Here is a 27,420-nt window from a genome sequence, read left to right as displayed (position 1 = left end):
ACTTCATTGTACTTTTAATAATAAAGTTACCCTCTCAGCTTCTAGGTGTAAGAATAATCTTTAACTTTTCAAATGAACATTTCTACTTAAAAAAGTAAGCATCATAAGTAACTTTACGGTAACCAACGAAGGACCCTCGATTTCTTTCTGAATAAAATGCTACTTTATTTTCTAGAAAGCATTTAAATGTAACACTGCGGAGTACAAAAATGCCTACTAACAATGGTTAAATCAAGGGGAAAATAAGTACATGGTGGTTCAAATACCGTCAAGTTCTCAAAAGGAGATCCGGAAATTAACAACGAAATACATCGTAAATAATGGAACAAATATCATTGAGGTTGTGTAAACATCTATTAAAATGGCTATTTTACCTTAGATTTCAACATTGGGAAATGGAGAATTCGGTTTATGGATAGTAAAATATATCCATAATAAAGCGATACACGCGCCTATAACGTCAAATTTGTTGTTTTTGTACATATTGTCGGCTTCGGAACGTTGTTTATCTTGACTATTGTTTATAAAGATGTTCACGCTCGATTTATTACGAAGAAAGCCGAGTGGGTTACATGGCTTGTCATGTGACGAAGTCATTTACTTCCGCCGCAAAGAAAAATGGATTACGAGGTAAAGGAATTTATAGTGTTATAATATATAATTTTTAACAATCAATCTTAGTAATTCGTTTTGTTTTTGGCTTTGTCGTGCGAGAATTATCTATGTCAATTATGGCGCTAAACTAGTGGGGCCCCAAAGAGAGAGAGAGAGAGAGAGAGAGAGAAGGGGGGGGGGGGGTGTCACAATCGGAAAAGGAGAGAAGGGGGGGGGGGGTGTCACAATCGGAAAAGAAAAAAACTCATTGTGCAAAAATACACATGAATTTTTCTGTACAGATTAATAGATATTGCACTGATTATTATGAAGGCTATGTTAATCACCACGGTCGTTATTCTCACAGTAACACCAGTACCGTCATATTTTTACACTTAGAACGAATACCCGCAATTGGGCCCCACCTTGCAGTCAACAACAAATACACGTTGTCGCTTGTAAATTCAAGCGAATAACACAACTATTTTCATTCAACATTTATCAGATAACACTTTTAGTAGTGTTGTTCCTAACATATTCACGCGTCTAGGCTTATACGCATGCGCAGCATCAGGGTTAGGAGCGGAAATGTATGAATTAGATCAAGACCGCATTGTTGACATTCTTTATTTTTTAGATATCAACAAAAAAATGGTTGCAGTGACTTTTACTTTTAGTAATTAACATAAAGTCTTAGTTTAGTAACATATTATTTGAAACTAGAACGTTCTATATCGTTTTCTAGTAGTGTTTTTTTTAACATTATAGTTGCTTTAGGCTCTCTATTCATGACGATGTAAAATGTAAAATGGAAAGTCTTTTTTTTTTTGTCGGAAACTTTTTGATAAATTTAGGTTCGTATGGAAACTAAAGTAAAACAGAGAAGACAAGGGTACAGTTGGGTTGATTGTTTCTTCAGATTGATTGTGTCGAGTGTAATGTATATATAGGGAGAAGTCACATTAAAACGCGGAAACGATTAAAAATACAGATAACTAGCGGAGCTGGCAATTAAATGTGATTTATAGAGATCTTCTGCGTTTATTTACGTAATCCAATGGATGTGAGGCACCAATCAATATAATGAAGGACTCGTACTTGGACGAATGATCTGATGATCTTTCGTGTTTTAATACATTGATAAATGAGTGAGTAGATTTGATTATCAAGCTAGCCTACGAAAACGTCACAAAAAGAATAAGTAATATTGTTGTCAAAGATAATATCACTCAATATTTTGTTAACCGACACAAACACATTTTAATCGGGTATCGAGTAAACGGATACAATTTTGGTTTAAAAGGTTTTTTTTTTAATTTCAAATACATGGTCTGTCTTGTTGACATTCAGTGTACTATCTATGTGGTCTTAAAGAATATGTCATCTTCCTTTAGTTAGTAGAAAATAAACTTTGTCTTTTTTACAACAATTGTGGAACAAATTATTTCAACTTATATTAATCACTCTTGTTAGTCAGGATGTAAGCCCGCGATGGGTCTTATTGTGGGAGGAAACCAGAGTACCCGGTGAAAACCCACGTGGCCGGGCAGGTGACCCTTACCTTTTCACGTCAGTTCCGGAAATCGAACCCCGGACGGCTAAGTGAAAAATGAGTGCTTTACCACTGCGCCACCCAGGAATTATACTTATCATTCAAAAATCTTTCCTTGAAATTTAACATTTGATTCAAATGAAATCGCCGACATGAATAATGGAAGATTATTAATGGTGAAAAAATGGTGTACCCGGATTTTCCTTCATCATTATTTATCCTATTGTAAACAACAGTTTCCGATTATACTGCTAAGACGTTAAAATAATGATGAAAACAAGTCTCTATTACATGTCAACTTGATACGTCTTTCAAAGTACAAGATATCATGTCGTCTCGAAATAAGGGTCTTATTAGGCAATTTCTTCTCACTTAATTTTCCTTTTTCATTTGATGGTTATGAGCGAACAAACACTTTAATATACATAGATTTACTGAAATATAATGGCGAAGATTGTAGTGATGACATGTGAGGTAACAGAGGCTTTTTATTTCTATATACTGTCCTCTTGCTTGATTGATCACGTCACTAATCGTCCTATCAGCGTGCTCTTTATCTCGAAGTTCGTACACAGTCCATGTAATCGGGTACGAAAGATAGGATACTACAATAACAACAGAAAGACGGAGACATGTAAATACAGAAGAGATGGGTAGATCTCTCCAACATCCCTCCCTCTGGACACAATTACTCATAATACAACTATTATTACTATCTGTTGAGGTAAGGTAGCAAGCTGATTTACATTTTAACGTAGTACATCCTGTGTTAATGATATACCATTTCTTCTTCACAATATAATTTGTTTTGTTGTAGGCTTTATGTTACATCAGACTCGAAGCATAAGAAGTGTTGTACAATTCTTGATGGACAAAAAGTATTGCAGTGTCCTTTACACAGCATATACCGTCATATTACACGTTTACATGTGTATGTTTAATCTCATATCTACATCCTATATACGTATACATTTTGATATGGCACAGTCAAGGTATGGTTATATATATAGCATTATGCCTCGACTGGGGTACTGTGTTTAAATTGGAATGAAGTATGGCTATTGTAAGATAACAAAGAATGGAATCGTTACAAGAACGAGTTGTTCGGCCGCCCTCATCTCGCCGAGTATATATAGAAATGTACAAAGAAATTTTTTGTCATTTCCCAAATTGTTATTGAATAAACAGTGATGAGATTTGTATTATGAACTGACTACATATTTTATAATTCTATAACCGACTTCTTCTTTAAGGAATTATTGCACTGCTTTTCATGCCCGTGAAAAAATACGTCTTTCTACTTAATTTCCTATGTATAGGGGTTTACAGAGTATTTTAGTAAATAGAAATGAATGTTTAATGTAAGATATCAAACTTCAGATCTACACAAAATATAAGTTACTTGCTGAATATGGACAATCCTGTAGGAATTATATTCATGTACAACAATTCATCTACTTTCACAGATGCAAAACTGCAATGATTTTTTATATATTTTTTACAGGTTCGATGCAGGACGGATATAGGAAAAGTATTTCTTTCATTTTTATCGCCCTTTGTTCGTATTTGTATAGTTATTAACTACACTGGCCCTATTATGTACTGACAGAGTAATTTTGATTGTTATTTTACCACCGATTGCAACAAGATAAGCTCTTTTTTACATAACATAAGGAGTTTGCACTGCCTTGTTTACATAGGTCTAAAGTTCCATATTTGTCGACCCAAATTAGAATTACTAGTTTTTGGTATACAGCTTGTAGAATGCATTATTAATACTAGAGAATTTATTAACAAATGTTTCCAGAAATTCTTATCTGACCGATGATAACGTTATTCATTAATGTAGTATCTTTTTTATAATCCATGATATACCACTGGGAAAAACAGAATATTCAGAGTTGGTCGCACTTTGTTTAGACTAAGTCCTCCAGGGCGCTGGTTATCGTTGACCTGAAGCAGTACGAAGACAAAGGCAATACGAAATGTGATGTGGGCGTAGTGTTCATGAACCCAAAGTGTGATGTCTATATGCAACTCTGCACAACTGCTAAGTAAGTGTTCATCTGGATTAAGGTGAATTCAGAAAATTCTAAATCAGTCACTTCCTTTTGTAGATATGTTGATAGAAACCACGTTTAGAGTTTTCATTTTGTTGTAAGCAGAGATTCTTTATATTTAGTTCCGTACGTACGTAACACCGAAGTTTGTCAGCGCTCTAGAGACTTCATTCTTTGAAAGGGTTTCATCAAACAAATATTTATAAAGTAAACATATCTTGGTCAAGTCTGCGGGTCTTGGAACAGAATCCAAGAATGGAAATGAGAGTGAAAGACATTGATCTCTTTTTTGGTGTTTTAGTATATGTACGACGAAGGACAGCAGCAGCAGAGTGGACAATACTAACGGTTTTCTCTTTAAGGATCAACCTAAGACACAACAATATAATCCTTCGTACTGGTACATGGATAGATGGAACGGGGTAAGAACAAAAATACTGTCTTGGGATGCGTTCGTTTTTTATAACATGTTCTGTTATCAATTTATAGTTGTACGAGTGTTACAAGGAAAAACACGTTTCTATAACTTTGACGACCTAATGTTACTTAATCGTTGGTCATCTCTTGACGTCATGTTACATTATTTCAATCGTAAACATTACTACACATATATACGACGTAAATCTAGATCTTGTGATTAATAAGCATATCGTGGAGTTATTATTTACGATTTCAACTCCCCTAATGTGTGTTTTGCATTTCTGGATGGCAGAAGCAATATGTTACCAAACTATGGTGTTTACATATCACAGTTGATATCATATTTAAAGTTCCGTTTCAAATATCACGATTTTCGCGCAAGATGTCGGCAACTGACAAACTCGCTACACAGTCAGTGATGCTGAGGACAGAAAGCGCGGAAACATGTAGGCATAAGTCCACAAACGTATACAGCTAAGATGATCTTTTATGATATTCATTTGTCAATAAATATAAATATGACATCCATTGGAACCGATTTTTCGTTCTCGTTGTTACAGACGTTTTTGTTGTCAGTTGACTTTTTGGATTATGATTCTGTGGGTAATGACGACAAATTTGGAAACGTACACTACAACTTCCAGGGTACTGTAGGAACAAGTAAAACTACAACCGAGGAAGTTAAAGGAAACAGCAAACTCAGGTAATAGGTAAAATAAAAGGACAAATAATAAAGGAACAGTGTTTATGAAACAGAAAACAGAGATTGATATCGATAAACTGTGATGTAAAACATATCTACGCTACAAATTGAAACTCATGGTCTTATTCTCCCTGTACATTTTCTGTCTGTGTGATCTTTTCTTATGTTCATATTTGCCCTCGTTTCATTAAATTTAAGTTTGGCAATTTTTTGTAGTTTTTGTTGCACTTGTATTCTACCGTATACGGTAGGGTTAGGTCATGTTCAAATTACATAAGTTTTCACTTGTTTGAATGTAGACTTTTATCAACCGATTGCATTATAGTAAGTGTTACTGAAGTGGCGTGCTATAGACGATAATATTTCTGAATTTCAATGATAATGTTGATATTTGCATTGCATTATCAATACGTTTGTTCCAGGTTAACTTTTGAAATAAGCGTTAAGTGCTTACCTCAATATTATGGCCCTGCATGCACTAAGTTTTGTGAGGAGGACGCTCGCACCCACTGTACTGTTAATGGAACGAAAGTCTGCATCTTACCAGGTATAGCAACTCAACACCTCTGTTCTCCTGACCAATTATATTCATTTACCAAAAAAACAAAAACAAAAAATAAAATAAAATAAAATAAAAAGAAGGGGAAAAAAAAAAAAAAAAAAAACCGAATATAATATTAACTGCTTCCTCACATACATTATATGTATGATATATCGAATAAATATTACTCGTAAAACAAAACTTTGATCACCCAAGGCAATCAATGAAAACCTAATTCTAATACGTATTATTTTTGTTTAAATACATTTAGGGTTCAAAGGAGAGGACTGTGATATAAAAATTGACAACTGTAACCCAAACCCCTGTAACCATGGCAACTGTACTGACTTTATCAATGGCTACCGATGTACGTGTACAAAAGGCTACAAAGGACACAACTGTTCATCAAACATAGACGACTGTGATCCTAACCCATGTCAACATGGAACCTGTACCGACCTCATAAATGGCTACCAATGTACATGTACAGCTGGTTACACTGGACACAACTGTTCATCAAACATAAACGACTGTGATCCTAACCCCTGTCAACATGGAACCTGTACCGACCTCATAAATGGCTACCAATGTAAGTGTACAGTCGGGTACACAGGACACAACTGTTCATCAAACATAGACGACTGTGATCCTAACCCCTGTCAACATGGAACCTGTACCGACCTCGTTAATGGCTACCAATGTAAGTGTACAGCCGGTTACACAGGACACAACTGTTCATCAAACATAGACGACTGTGATCCTAACCCCTGTCAACATGGAACCTGTACCGACCTCATAAATGGCTACCAATGTACATGTACAGCTGGTTACACTGGACACAACTGTTCATCAAACATAGACGACTGTGATCCTAACCCATGTCAACATGGAACCTGTACCGACCTCATAAATGGCTACCAATGTACATGTACAGCTGGTTACACTGGACACAACTGTTCATCAAACATAGACGACTGTGATCCTAACCCCTGTCAACATGGAACCTGTACCGACCTCGTGAATGGCTACCAATGTAAGTGCACAGTCGGTTACACAGGACACAACTGTTCATCAAATATAGACGACTGTAAACCTAACCCCTGTCTACATGGGAAATGTACCGACCAAGTTAATGGATTTAGCTGTACTTGTGATACAGGGTTTACAGGTACAGAATGTGAAACCAATATCAACGTCTGCAAACCTAACCCATGTAAGTATGGCAGCTGTACTGAGGATAAAACTGGATTTAGTTGTAACTGTGAAGCAGACTATACAGGTAAAACTTGTGATACCTTTGTAGACATCTGTGTTCCTAATCCCTGTCACTATGGAAGCTGTGCTTTAGACACCGTTGGATTTAGTTGTATCTGTGATGTTGGCTATACAGGAAAGCTCTGTGACTCTCTCATTAATTATTGTAATCCAAATCCTTGTAAAAATGGAACTTGTTATGAAAAGGATAAAAAAGCGAATTGTGAATGCACTTCAGGTTTTATTGGAAAGTTTTGTGAAACTAATGAGGATAATTGTTATCTTGATGCATGTGTACATGGGGATTGCATAGATCTTGTCAATGATTATCGTTGTGAATGCTACCCTGGCTTCACCGGCGGAAGCTGTGATACTGATATCGACGAATGTGATGAATATAACATGTGTGAGCATGGCAACTGTACCGACCTAGTAAATGCATTTAGTTGCAGCTGTTATACTGGATTTACAGGTAAATACTGCGAAACCAATATAAATTACTGTACCCCTAACCCTTGTATCCATGGCAACTGTACGGACCAAGTTAATGGATTTAGCTGTACTTGTGATACAGGGTTTACAGGTACAGAATGTGAAACCAATATCAACGTCTGCAAACCTAACCCATGTAAGTATGGCAGCTGTACTGAGGATAAAACTGGATTTAGTTGTAACTGTGAAGCAGACTATACAGGTAAAACTTGTGATACCTTTGTAGACATCTGTGTTCCTAATCCCTGTCACTATGGAAGCTGTGCTTTAGACACCGTTGGATTTAGTTGTATCTGTGATGTTGGCTATACAGGAAAGCTCTGTGACTCTCTCATTAATTATTGTGATCCAAATCCTTGTAAAAATGGAACTTGTTATGAAAAGGATAAAAAAGCGAATTGTGAATGCACTTTAGGTTTTATTGGAAAGTTTTGTGAAACTAATGAGGATAATTGTTATCTTGATGCATGTGTACACGGGGATTGCATAGATCTTGTCAATGATTATCGTTGTGAATGCTACCCTGGCTTCACCGGCGGAAGCTGTGATACTGATATCGACGAATGTGATGAATATAACATGTGTAAGCATGGCAACTGTACCGACCTAGTAAATGCATTTAGTTGTAGCTGTTATACTGGATTTACAGGTAAATACTGCGAAACCAATATAAATTACTGTACCCCTAACCCTTGTATCCATGGCAACTGTACGGACCTTGTAAATGGATTTAGCTGTGTTTGCAATGACGAATTTACAGGAAAGCGGTGCGAAACTCCGCAAGATAAATGCAGTCAAAATCCGTGTAAAAATGGTAATTGTACTGGAAATGGAATCAATTCACATTGTGAATGCATTCTTGGGTATACTGGGGAATATTGTGAAACTAACATAGAAGACTGTTATTTTGGTGCTTGTATGAATGGAATTTGTGTAGATCTCGTTAATGACTATCGTTGCAATTGCGACCCTGGCTATACTGGGGAAAGATGTGATACTGATATCAACGAATGCGCATCTAGCCCATGTTACCATGGAAACTGTACGGATAACATAAATAAATTTACTTGTTCTTGCAAAATAGGCTTCACCGGAAGTCAATGTGAAACCGTGATAAAGGGATGTAATGCGAACCCTTGTTACAACGGCAAATGTACACCAGATGAAAACGGTTTTCAATGTAGTTGTGATGTAGGGTTCACGGGAATGCAGTGTGACAAGAGAACGGATGGTTGCAGCAGAGATCCCTGCAAGAATGGAAACTGCACGGATCATGTCGGTGGCTTCTCCTGTAGTTGTGACCTTGGATATACAGGTCAGGTCTGTGATCAAAATATAGATGATTGCATCTTCGTTTCGTGTAATGCTGGTGAGTGTATAGATCTCGTGAATAGTTACGAATGTAACTGTAATAAGGGGTACACGGGGAAAGATTGTTCCCAAGACATTAACGAATGTGAATCAGGACTCTGTGATAATGGAAATTGTACTGATATTGTAAATGGATTTGTATGCAACTGCATCGAAGGATTCACAGGTCAGTTTTGTGAAATTAACATAGACGACTGTTATTTTGGTGCTTGTATGAATGGATTTTGTGTAGATCTCGTCAATGACTATCGCTGCAATTGCGACCCAGGCTATACTGGGGAAAGATGCGACACCGATGTTAATGAATGCATGTTTAACCCCTGTCACCACGGTACCTGTACAGATGTTATCAACGGATTCACATGTACATGTCACTTAGGATTCACAGGGGAAGTATGTGAAAATGAGATCATGGAGTGCACTACCAATCCCTGTCACCAAGGAACTTGTGTTAATCATGGGAATGGTTATAGCTGTCTTTGCGACAAAGGATATACCGGAGTACACTGTGCAAGTGCGCTGATCATTCCATCTTACACCATCAATGGAGGACAAACGTCGTTCCTATACTCAACCGGGAATCCAACTCTTCACATGTCACAACAGCTACATACTAGTTTCCAAACAAAAGTTCCTATCACTGTTTCACCGTGTTTGTCCACCGAATACGCACCAAGAGACACAAAATCTTGGAAATACTCCAGATCCCAGAGCACTATCGTCATACATCCGTTTGTCACAGAGTCTGTCATTGAACACACACAATCAGGTAAGAATAATTACAGTAACACTTTTAAATGAAGTCATCTAGAGGCAATGGTACAGCACAATAAAATGTACTAATTGGATAGATAGAGACACGTTTTTATAATTGGTACCTTTATAGTAGGCAGTATGAAAGCAATGTCTCTTCAATGTCCTATGTCAGCAATGAAGACTATGAACACTTATGATAAATCGAATGTATTATTTATCTACTTTCAAGTTTTGTTACTTATTATTAGTATAAAGAAACTTAATAGTAACTAGTAACCAATGAAATACAACGATAGAAACAATGACAAAATATACCACACCGTCAACACATGATTACACATCACAGCGTCAACGCATAATTAGATATGACACCGTCAACACATAATTACACATCACAGCGTCAACGCATATTTGAATATCACAACACCAACATATAATTAGATACCACAGGCATCAACACATAATTACATAGTACACAATCAACACATGATTACTTATCACAGCGTCAACGCATAATTACATGACACCGTCAACACATATCACATCAACATATAATTAAATACCACACGCGTCAACGCATAATTACATCAAGCACCGTCAACACATGATTACACATACACATAAGAACATATCACAGCGTTAACACACTGTCAAAACACAATAACAAAATATACAACAGTATAAATTGACAGCGACAAAACTGGGCGCATGGGTTAGTTGGTATAACAAGTGAATTATTCTGACGTTCTACCGAGTTTATATCGGTCTGGGGTCGAGGAACGTCAGAATTCCGGCCCTTTATAAAACTAAATGCACATTTACTCATTGGCTCTTTTTTTAGTCATAATGTGTTTTTGATAGCCATGTCTATAGTCTCGCCTCTTCTTGCGTATGTGCAAACGTTCAAGAAAATAATGTAAACAAATATGTTTTGCTCTCCGTTTTTCATCTTACTTCTCGGCCATTTGTACAAAAGATGAAGACATATTTCAAAATTTTGATTACGAAATAATACATTAAAAATTACAGCGAATGTTATCTAAGAACACCGAGAGCGTATTTATATTTGTGCGGTTTATTTTTGTGATAATTTACGTCAGAACATTTTGAGAAATACCTTGGGTATCGCAGGATTTCGTTAAGACACATGGTTTAGTTCCTGTCCTAATTTCCAGCAAAATATGGGTATATACAAGGAAAAATATTTAAAAATATGTGTTTTCAGTAAACTTTGAAACATGTCATTGGTATCATCTATTAGATTAAGAACAGACCTTTTGATCCATGTGCGACACCGTGTGAAAATGATGCTTTCCTTTCACATTTATTGTTTGAATGCAGACCCAGGCACGGGTCGCTTATATCCCTCGCTTTATATAGGGCCAGAGCTCTGGCGTTCATCAGGACCGATATAAAATGGTCGATAGAATGTAAGAATAATTCAGACTAGTTCACCTACATAACTTCATGTGAAGATTCCAAGTGTGGACATGTAGTTTGATACTCCTTACCTTTGGCAGTTTGTGGTTCACGGAAAGCTGAGAAACGGACTGGTCTGTGCAGACGTGTCATTGGGAAAGACACCTTACCTTGGTTACCTAGATGACTTGTTGCACGTTTTTTCGAATGTTGTTCAGATAGGTAATCACTAATTACTACAAGGAAGGAGACCGCGACTCAAATATACAATGCCTGTTCACTTGGCGAGATTCCCAGGACCCAGGACGAAAAAAAGTAACACATTGTCAACTCACGTCAACAAAATTTGTCCCTCATCAAGACACGACGACATATCATACCACAACGTCAATACACAATGACGTAATATACTGCCTTGTCAACACGCAATGACATAATGTACTAAAGTGTCAATACACAATGACGTAATATACTGCCTTGTCAACACGCAATGACATAATGTACTAAAGTGTCAATACAGAATGACGTAATATACTACCTTGTCAACACGCAATGACATAATGTACTAAAGTGTCAATACACAATGACGTAATATACTGCCTTGTCAACACGCAATGACATAATGTACCAAAGTGTCAATACACAATGACGTAATATACTACCTTGTCAACACGCAATGACATAATGTACTAAAGTGTCAATACACAATGACGTAATATACTGCCTTGTCAACACGCAATGACATAATGTACTAAAGTGTCAATACACAATGACGTAATATACTGCCTTGTCAACACGCAATGACATAATGTACTAAAGTGTCAATACTCATTAAGAACTTATTTCAATGGCTGCACCAATTAGAAATCGATTGTGATTCCTTCCACTCATTTTTACCTTAAAACGTTTCAAAATGTATTTTTTTCTACTTTATGTGATAAAATATAACTATAACTTGATTTCATTTCATACCAGATTTAATGAAACTCTTTTCAAATTTTTTTTTTCAAGCCGTATATGATAAAATCGTTTATGCCTGATTTTTATATCTTTATGATAACATTTTCGATCTGATTACGTTGATTATATGTCAGAGGAATGAAAACTGAAGAAATAACGACTGATACTGTAGTGACATTATAACCAATTGATATTTTTTACATTATTTTCAAAGACTGATATAGTGGCGAGTATTTTACCTAATCGAACAGAAGCACCACCCAAGAATTCTGGGAACCGAGGTGATACAACACTATCGTATTCCAGTATTGAGTTTGCTAATAACGACGTATTCTAGTCTGTAAACGTTATATGAAGATATGTCTAGTGTATTGCACTTAATAAGATTGTACTTAAGATAGATTAAATCTCAATGTGTCGTTCACAATATCAGGGAATGATATCTAGAATCATGTAATTATTGAATATATGATTACAAGTATGTGATTACAAGTACTGACAGCTACCTGCTTTTAATGCATACAAATCAAGACAACTTCAGTTGTACTTACAATTGAGAACAAACGACACACAAAAGAATAGCACTTTTCTGTGAAAATTTGATACGGTATAGACAAATAATGAATTAAATTGCACCATGCCAATGTTTCATTCTTCTTTGATTCGCCTTTGATGCTAGAGACCTAAAAAGTTGAATTCTAGGAGACGACTGAAGAAGTCTATATAGGTTGGGCGGTGCAATACCCTCTGATTCAATAGCTTCCATTCTTATTATATTGGATGATTTCCATTGAAGACAAGTATAAGCATTTTCAAAGCAACTGGATTAAAATGATTTTTGATCGTTGCATTTATCTTCAGCAGCATCCACGGTCGAAGTTCTGTTGACCAGTACGTCAGCTATCGGGTTCACGAGCATTGCACCTACCTTACCGACAACATCTGGTACGTATTCGTAAGCAACGACCACAATATTTGTCAAGAAGTATTTGATAATTGAAAATTGTTGTCTTCACTTGAATCGTTACTGACGTTTCGCAACTAACGGTGTCTCTGATTAGGTAATCAGAAGTAAACTTACTTTAATATATGAACGAATTCAATGGTGATGATCTCTCCTGCGAGCGCTTTATGGTATTGTGTGTCTGGTTATTCAACTTTATCAATTTTAAACGAAAGTGTGGCTAGAACTACATTACCCACAATACACTTACCGCAGCACGCAATGAAAACTGCCAACCTATTAACTGGATTAAAATTATTTTTACCGACAAAATATCGTTTAAAGCTCTCCTGTGGAAATGAAATCATACTAAAAGTTTTCCGATATAACCTTCGTGAACTTTCGTCATTTTCCGTAAAACATCGTCTCTTACACGGAAGCAGTCGAAAGGTCCCGATTTGGCGAAAAACCTCTCCCGCCGCCTAACTATATCAATTCAGCAAGATGTTGATATTATTTTGATAACTGAAATTGATTATGATCAAGTATTTGAATGTTTAGAAATTTTCCAGCAGAAACTTTTAAGGCACGATGATAAGATAACTATTAGTGGTGAGTGTTTTTTGTTGTTGTTGTTGTTGCTATCAAGACAAGTCAACATTGTTTAAAAAACTGAAGGTTCTAAAGCATTTTATGATTTGTTAATTAACAGAACGAAAACTTCAATAGCAAAGAGAAAAGAAAACGGTGGTGGAGAACATTCATGAAAACTTGTTAAACATATAACCACCGCCTTTACAAATCCGATTGAAACTACTTTGTCTGTCACCATATTTTGACTAAAAACTCCTTTCTTCATTAAAGCAAAGACGATAGATAGTCCTCTCTGCAATATCTGTAACTCTGAAAGGGAAACTCTTGTACATTCATTTTGAAGACTTTTTCAAATCAATTTTTAAAGTCTAGCTATGTTGTCAAAGACTTTATTAATACATTTACTGTTACCATTGAAACCGATGACCCTCATCACAAATTTCAGTTGGCCCTATGCTCTAAAACCATTCGAGATAATTGCTCAAAACGTTTTACACTTATTAGGATAGTAGTATCATTTGCTATTGGGGAAGTTCAACATTTAAATGTTTTTTTCTGTTACCATGGAAACAGATAGGCCAAATTAGAAAGTTAAGTTTTTTTCAGATCACTTCTCTTAAACCATTCAAGGTTATTACCAGTTACTCAAAACTTTGTTCAGGCATCAAACAAGTACTTTAGCAGAAGTTCTCAATTTCAATACTTTGTATGGAATAATTAGAAATTAAACTTGTTGCAATATTAGCATATATATATACATATATATATATGAATTGTCTGTCTTTCTTTTCAACAGCTGGGCGCAGGGAAAATGCCAGGTTTTTGCGTTATTTTGTCGTCTTTTGTTCTTCTTTGTCTGCCTTCTAGGTGTATGAGTATATGTGCATGACTTACTTGCATATGGAAACTTTGTTATTTCAACTTATAAAAATCACGCGAAGGGTCTAACTTTGGGGGGAAACATGTATCCCGTCGGGTAATTGAACCCCGGACGGCTAGGTGAAAGACAAGTGTGTTACAACTTTGCCACCAAACCACCGCCTGATCATGATGATACTTTGTTTTCTAGAAGAAGAAGAAGACATGGATCAGGCTGTTCAAAATGTGCATCTTGTTGACCAACTTGCGCTCGCTTTTAGGCAGCGCCTATTTCATTTTACCTTTTACATCGTTTTCTTGATTCCATCACGGCTTTACCGGTCAGTGTTCTACCTACCAGCAAAACCACGGTCCCTATAACAGCATTATCACCGTCAACTGATATGTAATTACTGTTGAGGATGTCTACTGATTTTTATTGAAGAGTAACGCTTACCGTTAAGAAACATAAGTGTCTCCTTATCTCCTTATCTCGATCGGTTGTTTGACGATTGACATGCGACGATTCCGTCCTTTTCCCTGTTATATTATGTAGAGGACGATATCCACATACCAAGTTCCTAATATTTACTTTACATACCATTGACATTAATTAAACAGTCGATGTTTGTAATGTTTAGGTATTAATACAAACAAGTATGTACATATAAGACTCTTTCTTCCAGTGAATATATCTACCACCTCTGTCAGTGTCCAGTTGCAAGGAAATGTATCGGGTGAGGTAAATATATTGCGGAAACACGTGCTACAGCTTCTAGGAATGCCTTCGATGACAGTCAGAGTTTCATCAGCATCATTTCAAGGCAGCAACAGGTAAACTACATACCTTCTTCAACATAAATACTGCTGATCGAATTCCGACGCGAAAAGACTCCGACAACCAAATGTTTGACAAAACTTTAATAAGTCTGAAATATATATGTTACCAAGGATGTATTCGAACAAAAGATAATTATCAACATCGTTAAAAAAATCTACCAATACTTACTTTGAACATATTCAAATTTATTGTGTTGATTTATTTATTTATTTTTTGCAAATTGAGAGAAATTGCATCCACTAAGAAAGAGAAAACATGCGACTAACAATGGTCTTATGAACAAGTATGATGCACTGAAAAATCAAATAAAAAATAATCGGGCAAACGTATTTATACTATACTCTAAAATATCAAATTGATATCAGCCCAGGCAAATCCTTTTTTTACTGTTTCGGGCTTAATTTCCCATTAATCGTATATGCCTTCATTTTTCAATGAAAAGATATCGTACAAGTCTACGGCCCCATGTACAAGTGTGCAGACCCATGTGTTTACAGCCCTATGTACAAGTGTACAAGCCAATGTGTCTACATACTTATTTACAAGTATACAGACCTATGTGTCTAAAGCACTATGTACAAGTGTACAGGCCCATGTGTCTACAGCCTTATGTACAAGTGTACAGGCCCATGTGTCTACAGCACTATGTACAAGTGTACAGACCCATGTGTCTACAGCCCTATCTACACGTGTACATACCCATGTGTCTACAGACTTATTTACAAGTGTACAGTCCCATGTACAGTGCTATGTACAAGTGCACAGACCCATGAGTCTACAGACCTATGTATAACAAGACTACAGACATCTATGCACTATGCACTATGCACCCATATGTACAATCTTTAGATCTTACTTTTTCTTCGATATTGAGTTCGGTAATACAGGTGATGTGAAACAATTTCCCATTTAATATTGAAATCTTGAATTGAATGAAATCACGTGAGAAAATGTGTTGGTTTGATGAGGTAAAGACTGCGTCCTCGAGTGTCTTGGTTTCTATATTGTTCTATTTATTTACACTTTGTCGTTGAATGTTGTCATAGATGATACCTGTTCAGCTCTCTTTTCTCTGAGCATATTTCACTAGGCGCTTATATATGGCAGTGATACAATGAGTGTATCTAGTTTTTTTATAAATACTTCATATGGTATAATTTTCTAGATGACATATCTCTAATTATACTAAGAAAACTGATTTCACTTTCAGCATAACTTTTACTAACATGACGATCATTGTAACATCGAAAAGCTCTCCAGTTACCCACGCAACGCTGGAAGCAACCATCAACAAAGTTTTGTCAACATTACATGTACGAAAATATCACAAACTTGGCAACTCGAACGCAAACTCTGCCAGTCCTAAAGTAAGTAGTGAAGTGGCAAAAAACTTGTTATCTTAAGAATAACGCAATAATTAAGAAAGATAGTGGAAAATGAGAATGATATTTAGGAACTTCTTTTATGTGCTACTATGGATAGTATGAAAACGTGTTGGAAGTACAAAAGATCTGATGAATCACAAAGACTTACACGAATAAAACAAACCTTATGTGGTTGCAACATATATATCATAAACGGGCGATAATTTCGACACCAAATATTTAGTGTTACCGGGAGTATGAAACACATTGCCATATGTCGTTTGCATTATGAAAATAAATTCGATCCAGTGATGGCAACTATAGATATCCGTGTGAAACAGTGAAGGTCACTTACATGATAGGGACCATTAGTATTAACTCATATGGTATCTTTTCCAATAACCATCAATTGTCTTCAGAAACGTGCTGCCGGACACACTGTTGTGATTGCGACAGTGTCAGCATTCCTAGCTCTAGCCATCATCATTGCTTCCGTCATCATTATAAAAAGAAGGTAAGCACTCCTTATTGACTAATTAATCGGTGTGTCATTCATTTTCATATCGCATCGTACATACTAATCTATCTTGAAAAAATCATCCTACTGATATTTTGCTTTTTCATCCTATGAACCGAAGACAGAACAACAACATTATGTAAAAACCAAAATCTCTGTTCGAATTCAAAACCGATCGCCCAGTTTGTCAAACAAATAGTCAATTAAGATAAAACATAACTGGATTGTGGCAAATCCACTGAGGCATTGTTATACAGTACAATATATATCATTGCGTGTCATATAGTATACTTTTTCTATATTTGTTATTACTTTATTTGTAGACAAAAACGAAAAAATAAAATTCCGTACATACGTGAAGATTCGTCCAAGTCTAACAGTGTGAATCTTGAGTCGATTACCGAAGACGACCAGGCCGTGTTCGATAACCTCGGATATAGAAATGACAGAGAGAGGGCTGCCAGTGAACGGTTATAATCAACTGGCCAATATCGTCATGTATATACAAGTATTTTATGGAGTGAGTGGTCTGATACTTTGTATAATGTACATATGATACAAGTGTACACGTATTGTAAATTTTAGTACGTAATCGAGTTATATATGCGTTTGGTTCTACGAAATGTTTGCACTTCTGCTTGTACAATACTGTTTACTTCAGGAAACATGAATGCTGAAATTGCTCTTAAGCGAATGCGAACTGCACAATTACTTTGTACAGGAACTGATATTACAGTGATATGCACGACATTTGCACATTTATAACAATTGTACACCATTAACGCTTGCTGAAAAATAAGTGAATTTATAATGGTTATGTATTCAATGCAGATGAGAATTTTACTGTGTGTACATGGTTAGCTCGCTATCATCAGATTGCCGGCTGTTCAGATCACCTTGCTTCCGTGGTCCGTCAATCGCCCGTGGTCCGTCCATCCACCTCATGTCCCTTTACAATAATTATCATAGCTGTGTCTTAAATGGCCCGAATGGATATTTCTCAATTTTGAAACCCTAGCTTTGATAGAAAAATGGCTGTCATCTTGGATCTTGACTATGAAAATCTGTTATCGCAATTTCCTGAGAAGTACTGGATGAGTATTTCTCAAATTTCATACGAATGTCCCATTTGTCCCTTGTTTTCAGCTTTGGATTTTGACAATGAAACGTTAGTAATCACCATTCCTGGGAAAGGATTTTCATGAAGTTAGTCAATGTCCCTACTTTTGTCGTTTTTAGTTAGGGACCGATTTGCGAAAAAAAGACATACAGGTGGCCATCTCGAATTTTTGCTATGGAAAATTGTTATCACTATTTTCTGAGAAGTACATGCACGTACTGAATGAATATTTTTCTAATCTAAGATTACGACTGTTATTGGTTATTACTATATCTTATGAGGATCTGTGGACGGATCGTTTTCAAATTTGTAGGTCCCCTTGTTGTACATATACCACTGTTGGCAAAATAGGAAAGAGGAGAAGAAAAAGACACAAGTGATAAGGAATTAATTAAGCTTCTACAATGATGTGTACCAAGATACTCTTGGATCTCCTGTTTACCATTATTATCTAATTACAAAGTCTGTACAAATAGGAAATTTAACAATAATTATGGATTTAATGTATAATTTTCATTTTACGAGCGAATGGATCACGCAGATTCAGAGAGTGTGTGATTGCATATGGAAATAAAGGGTTACTAAAGTAAACATGGAATATATACTTACTCCCGCATTAAATGTGCAGCACGCGTGTAACTGGTTGTAAGATTTCATGAAGGTATTTCATATATGCATAAATAGCGATTTGATTACTTTGCACATTATGAAATTAACATATATACAAATCGTGCATTACGTATAGATTATAAAGATACAGATAGGGTTCAGGTGAAATGGTTTAATAACCTTTATTTTATTCGCTGTTTGACTAGCAGAAAAATGTTGAAAAATGACGAAAATGTTTTTACCGTAATGATTAATTTTATTGGAATTCAATCAATCGATAAATCAATAAGACGACTTTTTTTCAAATTGCACCCATGGTGTACAGAATGACCGTTGGGCCTTAAATGCCGGAGTTGTCTTTGATCCATTGCCGGTAATGAGTGACTCGGGTGTACACTGAAGGATACATGGGAGGACATCCAATATAACCGAATGACGTTATTCCGACTAAGGTGTCCCCACAGGTCAATGGTCCACCGCTATCGCCCTGATCAAACATAATCATGCACTCTATACTGGGTAACTGATGCGGTACAGAGAACTTAACTAAGACAACTTAATTGTTATTTGTATGCTTAACAGCATTTATGCAATTTACATAAACGAATATTTCACCTGTGTTATCATAAACATTACTGTGTGGCAGTTTATTACAGTAAATCAAAAATATTTATTACAAACTCAACTGTCCTAAGCTTTCAGTTCAATAATGGATGCAGGCAAAATATGCATCTTTATCCATATCTTCATCACGCCGTTATTCATTTGTTGTTCGTAAGGAACCGTTGTTATTTTTGTTTTAACTTTTTATTGGTAAGTTATAGATAATATGCTGGTAGATATTCGGCAGGGATATACCTCATTTTTTTAAACGAAACATATGTCACTAATTGAATTTAGGGCTGACAGCTTTCGGTAAATTGGCAAATCGTTTCAGAGATGATAAGTGACAGTATGTTACATTTACCACAGTATGCATAGTCGAGAAAAATGTTCACTTTATGTTGTAATCGCACAATACGTCTACCCTTCACGATATGTTATAAAGCGGCTCTCATATATTTTAATCGTGAATTATCACAATAATTCTATAACCTCTGCATTTTCTGAATGTTGTCCATGTTAAAGTAATTATTTTGGGTGTGCAAATTCATCATTGCCCTAATTTGTAAAACAAAAAGTATATATATATTTTGCGCAAATCTTCAGCTTTTCCCTATGCGGCAGAGAAAACGCAAACAGAATCTATACTCAACATGATGGCGGAATATTAACAGAAGAAAGATTTCACGGAGAACCCTGCAAAATACAAACTTAATACTAAGTCACACAAAGTAAATTATGTAACGTTACCAGATGTAAAGAACGGAACCGCCAATTAAATTAACGAGTATGGAACACATATATCTAAGTATCAGGAATATTCCCTGATGAAATCATTGTGAAAACCATAAGACTTCCTCGTTATCTTTATCAAGCTGTATCTCTCGACACTAAATATTGTAGAAGGATCTGTCAGGTATCGATAGCTTGCACGGAAATCGTGATACTGAGAATAAGTGTGTGGTTATATCGATGGATTACCTAGTATACTTACATTACAGGAGGAAGAATCATCCGATAAAATGCATACATGACCATCGGCAATGATATCTTCCCCAAACACGTCAACACACCACTTTTCCTTCATTACGGTCATTTTAGCTTGTTGCAGGACTTCAGGAAGAACTGTTAGTGATAAAATTATACTGTTGAGCTCATTCCGAAAAGTGATTTTCATCTATATAGAATATATGAAAAATACCAACGTGAAAATAAATTCATATTTAATAAAACAAGGGCAAAATATGATCAAAAGGAAGATTTACATGCAGACTCCTGAAAAAAACACCATGAGGGAAAGACCAGGTGTCCCGGAAGAGTAAGCTTCTTCTGTTTTTATCGGCGAATCCGCTATGTTAATCTTGGTCAATCCAAGAACGCAATGTTATGTTTTAAAATGAGACTAACGAGCATCAAATACGCCCTGTTTCAAACCGTACAAGGAGATCACTATGACGACAGTTATGACAACCTGCATCTTTTCAAACCCTGTATTATAAGGCAGTTGACGACAGTCTGGCCGGAAATCGTGATAAAGGGAAATGCCTTTGAATATCGAATCAATCGCGACACATAAACAAATAAAAATCGAGATAAACGGGTGGTGCAGAAGAATCTGAATATAGATATATTACAATTATATATTCAGCTGTATTTATTGAAAACTTTGCAAATGCATATGAACGTGACTACTCCACTCAGTAAATAAAGCTACAATGTTCAATGTTATGAATTTATTTGATTATGGGGCTGCTGCACCTCCCTGTGTATATTTTGACTTATCTTTCGTTTACTTTGGATATTTTTAGTACCTACGAGGCTTCAACATTTAGGCCTTAAACATCACTGACAAGTCCTAGAAGGACAAAACAGCTGTATGGTACATTTAATTTCGTTGTTTGACTCTACTGTATCTAGCTCTTAATACTTAAAAGGTACAGTTTTACAGAATATTGGGCTATGATTACGATATTTTACCGCCATCAGTTCGTAATCAGATTGATGTTTCTTAGTGGTTCGCAGAGCTTAACTCTCAAGCTTATGATTTAAACAAAGGAAAATTACTTTCGATATCCGAATTTCCGCTATTTCCTTATCATACAAAATATATATGGTGTACTCGACTGACAATTGAGTTACTGTGTACCCTCGTTATAGTACAGTGGATACGTTATACTCTGCTGTTCTCAATGCTGTTAGTTTGCATACTGTTACCAAAAAGGGGGCATACTTACCTACACCATATACTGTATATCCCCATCCAGTGATGTCGCAGCGATGAGGAGCGAATTTGTTTTTGGAGTCGTTGTCTGGTAATTTGACCAATGATGCGGCCCCAGGACCAGTGATGGATTCGTTAAACTTGAGAAGTGCAATGTCATTAGGAAAAGCACCATCACCTTCGCCGTAGTATTCGTGCTGTAAAAAGTGAACACAAACATAGAGATGAAGAGGTGTGTTGTAATTTTACAGGTTGTTTACTAAAGATGTCTCACTTACATTAAACCTTGGCAATCATTCATTAAAATACTTTATACAATCATACAGAACGATAATGATAATTGACCCACGATAACAAGGTAAGAGGTAAGATGGTAAGTTATATTTACTTACGACAATTATTTCGGCCACTGGAAACACCACTCCTCCTCTTGCACGTGATGAAGATCCGACCCGAATGGAGAAGAAACTATTCAACAATGAAAACCGACTCGGTAAGTAAAGTGATGAGGTGTAATGTGTAAATATATACTATGACCTGATTTACATGACAACATTCAAGGAATGGAAGGATAAAGTGTGTTTATTTCTTACAAAGATGGATGGCCAGATTTACATGATAAAATACGCTTTACGATTTACGTACTAAATGTGTTTATTTGTTGTAAAGCAAGTTGTTAAGAAGACTTGTTACGATCACTTGATTGTACAGAAATAGAAAACACGTGAACCACGGCTTGATAGATCGGGTAAGAACACAAAACGCAAATAGGTAGATTTCTCATATGCTAGAAATGTTCTTTTGGGTTTGTTTTTTTTTTTTAATTTTTTTTTTTGGCATTTTTTAACCTTTCCTGGTACAATCACTTTGGACAATTGCATTCATTCAGAATATGACAACGTGTTCATCATTAAGATCATTAAGATCCAATAAAAATAGGGAAACGTATAGAAAGAATGATAAATCATTAATCTATTTTTCGGTTGACACGTAAAATGCAAGTCATGGTACTGAAAGATGGACATGACAGGACTCTACGATCGGATCAGCTTTCAACTACTAATTCAAATTCGATTACTAAGGAATAATGTTGACATTTTTTTAATTGAGAGTTCTCATTGTTATATTCATATCCAAAACATCCTAGTTATGATGTACACAGGCCAAGGTACATTTTGGATTCTGTTATCCCCGATAAATATTTGAGAAAAACGCATTTTCTTGGAGATCCTCATGGGATAATATATCTTTTATTTCATATAAAGTACAAACTAAAAAACATAATGTACATGTTTATTGGAAATTAAGTGTTATTTCTGATTGTAAAAATTCTGTATTATATTCCATTTTCCGACTACAAAATTCAAAAAAAGTATCTCATATACATTGTTATTAAGAATGCAAGTCACATATACCGCATTCTAAAGATGTCATATACATACCTCGCCGGTGCAAAGGTGACACAGTGAGCTGCTGTTAAGGCTACCGTGTCGCTAATAGCAACTGCTCCACAAATATGACTGCCCAAGAACATCAGAGAAACTTGCCATGGATATTCACATATCTCCGCGTCGTTTCCTCCAATAATTCTACTCATCCCATACGACTGAAAATATGGTAACTACGGATACATTCTAAAACTTTGTTAGAACACAGGAAATATTCATAAGTTCATAATCATATTGAAAAAAAAAAAGATAACAACCCGTGTATTTACCTTTGCAAGACCACGTCACAATATAAACTAGCCTGAAAAATTGCGATATAGACGTAGCATAAATAGAATACTGCGCGTGACCTTAAAACGACGTTATCAATTGTTGGCATGGAAACGCAGATGACGCGGATGGATTAAACTATCGATAATTAACTTGTGTATTAATTTGCTATCGGTATAAGGCAGCAACTTGCGTCTGAAATGTGTATAAGTATAGAAATGTGATATGGCATCTGGTACCATATTGACTTAGCAGATTTCCGGTAGGTATTTATAATAGAATAAAGAATTTAAAAAACAGTATTGCAACAGAATCTCAATTGAAACATAAATAATTCTTTGAAACTTGGGGGAAAATGTGGATTAAGGATAAGACCTATCATAACACACCCAACCAAGCATATCTCACAAGGAAATTTCCCATTGAAGTCATGATGTCAACCATAAATCTTCCCCGTAATCTTCATCAACCTATATCCCTCAAAACCCTGAGTTGGAAGATTATCCGTCAGATGTCGATTTCTTGTACAAAAATCGTAATATTGTGAACAAGTTCTTGAATATCGAACTGCGACATGGAAGCACCATTTCGACAAGCCCTTTGATAAATTAAGTCTCGTATAAAATAAAGGAAGTCAAGAAGAGAGGAGCACCATGGGTATATCTATTGGAGAACCTACAACCAAACTCTACGAAGGGATTGTCAACTAGAAATTCAATCAGAAATTCAATTCATTATACCATTTACCTTTCCGATGTATCATTGATTTAGACAGATTTTTAACGAATTACGCTCCACTATAATTCACAATCATGCACTTGTACCGCCGTTCACTTATTCTTAAATAAGAAAGCTCTCAACTTCAGAGAAAAGGCTTTCCTTCAGTGTGGAATGGAGTATTGAAGAGAGCAAAATGGAGAAAATCAAGTTTATATATGAAAATGCATATTTCTATAATTGCTACAATAAACGATAATTTACCACTATAGACTTAAATTGGTTCTTTTTTAAATATCAAGAGCAGAAGTTATGTTTTGTTAGCATTTTATGTTTGTTTTCGTAAGGAACATTGTTATAGATAGAGTAGCAATATGGGGATAGATAACACTCAGTGGCCGTGGCACATTCTTCTTAAAAGAGCTCAAATAATGAGATCAATTATACAGAACAGTTTGAATTTCAGGGGAAGGTTTATGGTAGTCGAAAGAGAACGATTGTACTACTGTGTTGTTCCAGTATCATCTAATGTACCCAGTACTATAGGTATTACATACACAAATCACTCTTTATTTGCTTACTTGACTTCAAGTTATCAAATCGGTAACATAAGATTGAAATTAATCGTTTTGAATTTATTAGCATGTTAAAACTTATACAACACGGTGAGACAAATCAATTCACAGGGAACGTACATTAAACAATACGTTCTAAAAAAAATGTTTGTAAACAAAATTACGTACCGATGCCTGCTGTATGTGATCTTCATTGGAGGCTTGTGTCAGCGAGGAACAGCCTGTAAACATGGAAATGATACTGTTTAATGAACAGGCACATGAGCTGTATAACAGTATAACAATACAGCTTTAACAATCCAGGTACAAAATGATACACCAAAAGAAACAAAAGACAACACAAAAACATAAAATTAGATAAATAAATAACCGAAAAAAAAATATGTAACATAAAAATAAAAGTAAGGGTTTTTTTAGTCGATACTTCGTTGACTAAGCTATTCACATTTTTTAAATAGTGACTGTTTCGTGAACTCTTTGAAACACTGTTTTCATTCTGTGGCAGTCTCCATTTTCATACTTTACCGTTTCATCAACTTTATTCAAAATGTCTAAGTTGTAATGGAATAACAAAATATTTAAGATATAGGAAATAGTGACTTACCTGCGAAAGCTACAAGGCATAAAGCTAGGATAAACATCGTGACTACTGTGGCTTGTAATCAGGATTAATGAGGTCCGACCTCATTGGTCACATTTATACCCTGCTCCAAGGTCACGGTGGCCCCTTTCAACTCCTCCAGAGGTCAACAATGGCCAGCAAATGTTTTTTCACAAACCATCCTGAGTACTTACAATGCCTTTTTAGTAGTAAAGCAATTAGTAACGATAACAATAACTAATCACATGGTCCGCTCCCAAGAAGATTTCGCTCTTAGAGTCTTCATACATCTCAGTTTTATTACAACAGTTGTTTTTGACATAAATTTCCCATGAATTATTCATTTTGTCATTAGCACTTTGTTTTGAAATATTCATATAATTATTTGTAATCAACTGTTGGTAATAAATGAGACAGATTTACACGTTTAGATGTCCTATGCTTTATATGGTTGCTGTTATATTTAAATTTCAAACAGTTTCGTTCAACTTGGTCTTGCATGGTTGAGTTTGAGAATTTTGTATATTTATGGTATAGACAAAAATGTTACCGATCAACAGTACACAGACGAAGGTAAGTAGTATAATAAGTAAAAACATGCAGTTTTACAGAAAAAGTTAAATTCGAACTCGGAATAAGAGAAAAGTGTCTCCAAAGACGACCCTGCTGATGTATCTAGGTAATCACAAGCAAAACGTGTTCATAGATACATGTTGCAAGCACATAAATGTCATTCAGATGTCCTCGGCCATTTTGGACATTGTGGGGTAGGATCTTCTTGTAGTAGCTGGTGGTTAGCTGACTTAACATCATGCGAGTGATCCGCCGCATGCTATTCAAAATAGAACTTAAGGTAAAGTGTATTGTCTACGGAAACAACCAAAATAACAAAACATTCTCTATAATCACAGCTTTCGCGCCCCCTTCACAAATTGCAAGAGACTCAGTAGGCATACCCTCTAACGTAGGAGACTTTGTTTAAAAGATTTTTAGAAGTCGTTGGAGACCTACGTTTTAAATTTGGTCCAGATCAAGGAAAGTCACTTGCGAGTAACAGCGCGTGCAACGTCACTGAATGGTTTGGCACTGAAATAGAAGGGGGCATGGAAAAGTGCCTTGTAATACTCCAAAGACGACGCGCTCTTTCTGTGAATTAGTCATCTTCTATTTCAACCTGAAGTTGTCTGTGTATTCGAAATAACTATTCAGTATGTGAACTCTGCCGCTCACACATCGTTGTTCATTTTCATGAACAAGGATACTTCCTTGAGGAGAGAAGAGGTCAGAAGGAAAACGATTAAACTTTTAAAGAAAAAATGAAGATCAAACGATGTGGATGCTAGCTGAAAACTGACAAACAGCATCACAACGAGAATGTAGCCAATTAGAACAAAGACCGAGAGAAGAAAAACAATAATAATAAAAACATTAACTCTCTAGAAACAAATTTTATTCTTTCTTCTTTCATATAACAAGTAGATATATCTGTGACAACAAGTGATATGTGAAGACAGAGAACACTCGGACTTTGTCTGTGATGCTTTGAAGGTGGTAAAACATACTTTGTGATATTGACAAATTTTACCTTCTCATAAATGTACGGGAAAACGAAACTTATGAATTTTAATGTATTCAACATCTTACTAATGCATTTAGTATTTCGTATCAGACATCTAAGATCATCATTTACACTACAAGATGATCAAGCATCTATTACATATTATATATGTTCCGTTATCGTTGGTAGTCTAGTACACTGTCATCACTTACTATGATAAAGTGATAGTACAAACAGACCTGGATTACCAACCATGTGTTCTTTGAAATTATCAATAATTTGCTTAAAACATATGACTTGTAAAAATATCTTTAAGATTTGATTCTTAATTATACTTAAATCCCTGGTATTTTCTGATTACAAATTGGAATTATATCTCAGTAGACATCTCGCATCTAATATCTGAAATAAGTCTTACATCAAACATGTTTCTTTTAATTGCTGGAATTAAATTGTTAC

The 27,420-nt window shown here is 35.6% G+C and overlaps 2 protein-coding genes across 2 annotated transcripts in view; one reads left to right on the top strand and one right to left on the bottom strand.

The window, feature by feature from the left end:
* LOC132545970 (uncharacterized) overlaps positions 1-17,716 on the top strand; it is a 32,400-nt gene extending 14,684 nt beyond the window's left edge. Inside the window, 12 exon segments of the mRNA XM_060209653.1 lie at positions 2,748-2,870; positions 3,651-3,677; positions 4,067-4,200; positions 4,508-4,628; positions 5,187-5,329; positions 5,752-5,876; positions 6,142-9,756; positions 12,984-13,067; positions 15,204-15,351; positions 16,569-16,725; positions 17,142-17,236; positions 17,563-17,716. Of these exon segments, the coding sequence (XP_060065636.1) occupies positions 2,748-2,870; positions 3,651-3,677; positions 4,067-4,200; positions 4,508-4,628; positions 5,187-5,329; positions 5,752-5,876; positions 6,142-9,756; positions 12,984-13,067; positions 15,204-15,351; positions 16,569-16,725; positions 17,142-17,236; positions 17,563-17,716 (4,926 nt within the window).
* Positions 17,717-19,308: 1,592 nt separating this feature from the next.
* Positions 19,309-25,443, bottom strand: LOC132545969 (fibrinolytic enzyme, isozyme C-like). Its single transcript, XM_060209651.1, has 5 exons — positions 25,407-25,443; positions 24,971-25,023; positions 21,806-21,989; positions 20,566-20,696; positions 19,309-19,455 (listed from the first exon to the last, which is right to left on the bottom strand). Exons 1-5 carry the CDS (start codon positions 25,441-25,443, stop codon positions 19,309-19,311), a joined length of 552 nt encoding a protein of 183 aa, XP_060065634.1.
* Positions 25,444-27,420: the final 1,977 nt, after the last annotated feature.

This window comes from Ylistrum balloti, unplaced genomic scaffold (genome assembly GCF_031769215.1).
Source record: "Ylistrum balloti isolate Yb309-2 unplaced genomic scaffold, AGI_CSIRO_Ybal_v1 Utg369870, whole genome shotgun sequence".
Lineage (NCBI taxonomy): Eukaryota > Metazoa > Mollusca > Bivalvia > Pectinida > Pectinidae > Ylistrum > Ylistrum balloti.
The sequence above is the reverse complement of the archived record's forward strand: the minus strand, read 5'-3'. Positions and strand labels throughout refer to the sequence as shown.

What these genes read in the sequence shown, in the direction of transcription:
- LOC132545969 (XM_060209651.1), bottom strand. Translation starts at nt 25,443, where the DNA reads ATGTTTATCCTAGCTTTATGCCTTGTAGCTTTCGCAG. An exon ending in ATGCCTTGTAGCTTTCGCAG is followed by an intron (nt 25,024 to 25,406) that starts GTAAGTCACTAT and finishes CCATGTTTACAG; the next exon opens with GCTGTTCCTCGCTGACACAA. An exon ending in ATGATTCTTCCTCCTGTAAT is followed by an intron (nt 19,456 to 20,565) that starts GTAAGTATACTA and finishes ATGTTTGATCAG; the next exon opens with GGCGATAGCGGTGGACCATT.